Genomic DNA, 6,767 nt, shown 5'->3' with positions numbered 1-6,767 from the left:
TCATTGAATTGGATTGATCAAAATGCATAAGAGGTTGGAGATAGCCTCTTAGTTTACAATTGGACCTGAAAATTACATAATGTTTGGGGCAAGTAGATTGGTTAAAGTCCATAAGAGTATAACAATTCTTGGAGTTTGCTCTGGCCATAAGCGAAAGGTCATCTGCGAAGAAAAGGTGTGATGATAGTTTTGGCTAAACTATACTTTATTTTATTGAAAATCAATTACTATAGAGTATATCTCAATCAATACAGATAATAAAGACGTAGTAACCTTTTCTACAGTTGAAGTATTTGATCTATATTCCAGAAAAAGATGTTGAGATGACTGAATTGAATAATTACTGCTCACAAAAACCAAAATTGATAGATGCTTCATTTCACTTGAATGAGCATCTGAACAAACCAAATATATAATAAGTAGTTAAAATGAAATCTTCCATTTTGGCTACTACTGCCTAGTGCCTTCAATGACTTGTATATAGGGAAACTTGTGTGAATCCCTTGGTGTTTTATTGATACACAAGCATGACAGCGTAGCGTCAAGACATCTTAGCCCTGGCGAAAAGTACTCCAGCAAGTAGACCTATGGCAAAATTCAGTCAATAAGAGTATGCACTAAAATTTTCAAGAATAGAATCTGGATTGTTCACGTTACCGAATAGTATGCTGAATAAGTTTGGGATACTGAGAGGAACCTTGAACACCAAAAGGCCAGCAATAGAAATGGGAATCTTGTTTAAGGAACCCACAAGACTGTGAAGAGGAGAAAGAGTATAGGATTAATCATCAAGTCTTAACTTTCAAATATACCTCATAAAGCAACAAAAATGTGAAATTTAAGAACGACTCTGATACCTCTTTTCAAGTAAACTATTAAGCTTGCATTACTATATCTTTACAATAATACGAACAAATATGAAGGTCTTATTATAATGCGAGTTAACCTTATCTAACTGTCATCAGCGAAGACTTACAGCAGGCTTAAATGATAGAAAAATAAGTCTACATCTTCCATCATTCCTCCAATTCTCTAAAGAGGTATATGGAGAAAATAGAAAGCATGTCAAATATCCATCGAGAATTAACATCATGCCAAAGTGCTCAATTGGGTCCATTTCGTGATCATCAACAAACTAGCAGAATGCTTTTTATCACATGAACCATCTAATGCTAAGTAGTTCATGATGCAAATCCCCAAGAAAATTCAAGCGAGTATAAATCACCTGTAGGTGGTTGGACCAGTTTGTTTCAAAAACCACATTGATGTGAAGCTAATGGCAAGCCCAAGCAGCCCACTCGCTGTCGCAGCAACCCAAAACATTGGAATTTTAATTACATCCCTGGGAATGAAACAAGAATGGTATGACACTGCAATATTCATTTGGGAACCCCAACGTGAAGGATTAAAAAGAATAAGAGGAGACTGCTGGGATGCACAAAAGTGTAATGTAACACTTACGCATTAATTACGTAACGCCATTCATCGAACAGGAAGATCAAGATGATAGCAAAAGGTATAGATATCCCATTGTTCAGTAACACCATGGAGACTTCATTAAGAGATCCAGATTTTGTAAATTGCTTTGCTCTGTCCATGACACGTCGCAATGTGAGCTGTTGAAAATTGATGCCCAATGAACATCAAGAGATTAGGGAAATGAAAAACATATACTTTGAAGTTTGACTTGTTATATGATTAAAAGTCTAAAATTATGGTTTTCTTATAATTCAAAGAAGTCACTGAGCCAATTTCTGTGAAAAATCTTGGTATGAGCAATCAAGATGAAGAACAGAGTCGAGCAGAAAGTACATACTGAGTAGCTTGCAGTGAGAATACAATTAACTGATTGCCAAGCATACCCCGTAGCATCAAATGAGAGGTCTGTTATACCTCCAGATACAGCAGAGATAATCTGAAAAAGCAAGAAGACAGTAGTTCATATACAACAGAACTAAATTAATATTCAGTGAGTGAGAAGCTAGACAGAGTCCTATTTTGGCCTTAATTAAGATAAAACAAGAAGTGGAACAGTTGAATCAAATTTTGTTGCCTCTTAATTAAATGTTAGTACATAATTTTAACACAGCAAAATATGAAGTATTTGTGACTATCATCTAATTAAAATCAGGGAAGTAAATGCTTAGTAGGACTTCTGTGTGCAGGTTTACTATACCAAGTTCTCCCATGATCCTGATATGGACTATGATGACTAGATATGCAGCATAAGAATTACAAAGACCATTTTCGTTGAAGATGTGATCCCTTTGACAACTAAATATACATTGTATAGATGAATGACATAAACATACCATAACAAACATGGCAGTCCAGACTTTCTGATTCTGCCGCTTCCCAAAAATATACAGCTCTCCAATTGCTGTTAAAATATTTGTCACATTCTTCAGAATTGTCACCATTGCAATATTTATGTATTTCAAACTGAAGAGGTGCACAAGTAAATGTCATTGGCATAATGAGGTTCCGCTAATTATTAATAAATCTATTGGTGAGTTAAGACATATCAGATATTACCTATACATGCTTGAAACAAGCATGCCAATGAAGATCAAATTCACCGGGATCCAAACTTTAATTAGCTTCCAATTGAGCTTCTCCACTGTCACTGCTCCAGAGCAACCCAATATACCAACTATGAGAGTACTGATAAGATTCTGCAAGAAGTAAAAGTAGAATAGGCTTTCATAAAATAACATCTGTAGACGGTAAGTTCCGGGTACTAGGTAAAGAATGTAATATGTGAGGGATTTGTTTAGAGATGGTCAAAATCAAGGTTGAAAAGGACGTTGGACATGCAAATGGATGAACCAAAAGTTTCCACATGGAGATCAAAATGGGCAAATGATATAACATGCATCATAGTTAACCATAAGCATTAATGTGCCTCATCTTGTTATTCTTAAGGGTGGAAAGATGGCCATCCATAAGTAGAGAATACCTGGTAAAACATCAATGAGACCCCAGCATTGAACGAATAACTTGAAAGGACAATTTTGTTCAGCATGATCATGCAACAAGAAGAAAGGCAATATGCAGTTCCAGACAAAAGAGGGCCAGAATTTCTTCCAGATCCATGTTCCCTTTTTTCTTCCGTATCCACAGCCTGATTACTTTTGGAATACCTGTGAGATGAAAGAACAGGTTATTATAATTCATTTGCTTATCACTTTTCAGTACAGGCCCTCGCCTCGTCCAGCTGGAAGACATTAAAAGTCTATGTATCTCACTGGGGAGCAGTTCTGAGAAATATTCCAAAGCTTTCACATCCACAATAGATAAACATTCAGTCAATGACATGTTCATTGCCAAGGTAGATCTTTTTCTTTGCCTTTCAATATATTGTGTATAAAGAGAAAGATACTCCAGTGGATTTAGAAGGCATGTAAATTGTAATGATGCTAAGTTGAAAGATAATAGCTAGATATAAGACAACTACCCATTAGTTGATCTTTAGTAGACTCAAAAAGACCTTTTTAAAGGCAAGAAAGAAGACACCAATGCAGGGTTTACAAATGTTGGCTAACATTCACATAGCTATCATATAAACCATGAAGTTCCATTAATGAGTATCTCTTATTCAAGAAAAGAAGAGTAACATCCATGAAAGCAAAATAAGACAATGGGGAAGTCCAATGAAGTCAAACTGAAGAATGTGTGTGGCTTGTTTATCATTCAGCTTGAATGACATTCAAGGAAAAGAATAAATAACATAGAAAGAGATGACAAGAACATCAAAAAGAGAGCTCCGAAAGGGAAAGTATGCTTCATATAACTCCTACCCCTAGACCAATAAAATGAAGAAGAAAGAGAAAAGGGGAGATTTCTAGTAGAGAGTTGAACAGCACAACACCTGTTGCTAGCTACTCTTCGAACTGCACCTATTGATGTCTTGATAGCCGACCAATCTCCTTGCCTACGGAATCCCTCAAGAATTTTGCGCACTACATTTAATCTTTTGGCAAATGCCACCTTCCCATTTACAGATATATAATCTGGCTCCTCACCATTCTGACAGATAACGGATTCCAACTTAACCGCAGAGGACATTGAATCAACCTTTAATCAAGAAAGAAGAAAAGGAATCAGTTTCAACATGCACAGAAAGAGCTCTGAATTGCCTTGACAACAGCTAAAATCTATCAGCAGTCTGCTACACCAGTCCAAGTACTACTAATTGCAACTAATTGTATAAAACTGTGCATTTGAATAAAATGGAATGCCAACATTGGTGCCTACAGTCTATACTGCTTTGTTCCTCCTTGGTACAATGAAAAGTAATGCTAGCAGTATCTGAATTTGGTCAACTGCCAACCAATGGAAAACCCGTCATTCGATCAATGAATCAACTACCCTCAATCCCTAATTAGACGGGATTGGCTATATGAACCCTATCCATCCATCTACACTAATCCATTTCATTCGTATATTAACAGTTTATACTTTCACGTAAAATTAGGGGCTCTATAAAACCAGTATAAAATTTGTTCCATCAGAAAATGCTACTGAAGAGTCAATTCCCATCTTCCCAACAAAGCACAATCTGGCAGAAAGGCTTAAGCCCTGCACCTTCAGCTACTCTTAGTGCAGAAGAGTCAGTGAATCACTCATTCTTCCAAGCATAGCACAAATTTAAGGAAATATCAGATATGAATTCGTTAACGAGCTCAAACACAGTTCTGTACAACATATAAAAGAAACAAAACAGCCAAGAGAACACTTAAAAGTTAAACATACACAATTAAAGATGCAATCTTTACAATAGAAACAGCTATATTTTTAACCTAAAACACTTATACAGTCCTAATTAGCTCTATTTCTATTCCTAAATCATAAAATCAATTTTTAGATGAATAATTAAACCACTAATGGGTTTAATTTTGTAAATACAAAATGAGAATAAACAACACTAAAGAGCATACCCTTAAATCTTCAGATTCCAATGAACGAAAATCTCCTAATGCCACAAATTATTCTCCAATCTCAGCCACTATATGTAAGAACACCAGTTTAAAATACCATTTTGATAATAAATTAAGAAACCCCAAATCGCAAATTTATGTTCCGAACAATGCTTCAAACACCTGGGTACAGCAAAAAAGCTCACGTAAAATACGTGAGAGGAGAAATATATTGCTTTTTGAAGAGTACGCAAAGCAAATGGAAAGCGTGGATCTGAAAAAACCATATAGGCAAAAGAAGAAGACATGGGGGCAGTGGAAAAACAATGGGGAATATTTTAATAAGGGTAATTAATGGAGAATGAAGCTAAATGTAGATCAGAAAGCGGGATTCCAGGAGAAGAAGAGGGTAAAGTTGAATTTGGGTTTATAGGGAACTGAATTCGAGGCCAAAACTATGCAATTAGTCAAATTATTGTTAATAAAGTATTGATTTTCCCCATTTTTTGTGCCATTTGAGCTCTATCAATCTTGAACAACAATTAATAATGTACTGGAGAGTTCCTCTAATGGAGAAACACGTATGTTTGAAGTTCAAACTGAGGAGATTTATGCGGATGAGAAAATGGCGGGGTTTGCACGATGCTCAAGAATCGGTGATTTTAGTGGGCTGGGTTGCTGTACTGGTCCGTTGTTTCTTTTGGGCCGGCCCAACACTTCTAGATTACACATGATAATCATTTTTGGAAACTTACAGAAATTCCACAAGTTTAGAAACTACCTTAGATACACTCTAACTTGCAATATCACAAATCTTATCAAATTTTTGGTGTATTCAGAAACATGTATCTTGGAATATATGGGTCAGCATTAGATGTAATTTGTTCTAGATACACTGTATCCAAGTGGATTTGTATGTATGTGTGATACATGGCAAATCTCGCTCACCTCCCTCCCCATCTCGCTTGTCTCTCTCCCTAATTTAGTGTATTTTGCAGCAAAAATACATGTATATAAATATATATTTCAGAATATATGGTAGGGGACTTTTAATTAGTGCTAAGATACATGATTATTTAAAAGTATATAGATAAATTAACATATATGGTATAAATGTATATCTAATAAGATAGTTTTCCCTATTTTGTGGATTTTTATTTGTTTTGGTTCGACACTGAGTTAACAGTCATTTCATTTTTTTTCTTGAGTGAATGTTAAAAATATACCTAAGTACTCCAAAAAATATTTGGTACTAGTTCATATAGGAAATTCATATACCTAATCATTCATATATGAAATATAGAAAGATGTATTTTTTATCTTTTTAACTCTTCTTTCTTTCTTCCTTTCTTGGTTATTAGTTTATTTTTAGATTATGAATTCTTTCGATGAAACCTTGGATTCCTTATTATTCTAATATTTGAATATTTCTCAGATATTTACTTAATCTAGTTGGCACAATACAAAGAATATATAATAAACTACTTCCATTGCATTGATGTTCTCGAAAGATTAAATGAATGATTTACATAAAACAAAAGGTTTTGACCATAATGCTACAATTCAGATCGCATAACGAATATAATTCAACTGAACATAGATCTAATCCTCAAATCACAAGTAATAATAAAATGAACCTATTCTAAACAAATATGATATTATTTAGCCTTTCAAGTAATTAAGGTCAGATGATTATTCGGATAATATTTACTAATATAACAACACAAAACTATTAACTAATAGAAGGAGTTAATATCTTAGATGGTCACTCAACTAATAGCTCTTTTCACAGAAAGTCACTCAACTTTCTTTTATAACCACAAAGTCACCCAACTATGAATTCTTTTC

The 6,767-nt window shown here is 34.6% G+C and overlaps 1 protein-coding gene across 1 annotated transcript; it reads right to left on the bottom strand.

Moving 5' to 3' along the window:
* Positions 1 to 279: 279 nt before the first annotated feature.
* Positions 280 to 5,517, bottom strand: LOC102585828 (GDP-mannose transporter GONST2). Its single transcript, XM_006350765.2, has 10 exons — positions 4,941 to 5,517; positions 3,872 to 4,077; positions 2,960 to 3,143; positions 2,536 to 2,675; positions 2,313 to 2,442; positions 1,817 to 1,915; positions 1,462 to 1,616; positions 1,226 to 1,342; positions 658 to 755; positions 280 to 585 (listed from the first exon to the last, which is right to left on the bottom strand). Exons 2-10 carry the CDS (start codon positions 4,066 to 4,068, stop codon positions 542 to 544), a joined length of 1,164 nt encoding a protein of 387 aa, XP_006350827.1. The 5' UTR covers positions 4,069 to 4,077; positions 4,941 to 5,517; the 3' UTR covers positions 280 to 541.
* Between the last annotated feature and the right edge of the window lie 1,250 nt (positions 5,518 to 6,767).

This window comes from Solanum tuberosum, unplaced genomic scaffold (genome assembly GCF_000226075.1).
Source record: "Solanum tuberosum cultivar DM 1-3 516 R44 unplaced genomic scaffold, SolTub_3.0 scf00128, whole genome shotgun sequence".
Lineage (NCBI taxonomy): Eukaryota > Viridiplantae > Streptophyta > Magnoliopsida > Solanales > Solanaceae > Solanum > Solanum tuberosum.
Note: the sequence above shows the minus strand (reverse complement) of the source record. Positions and strands in the feature narration are given on the sequence as shown.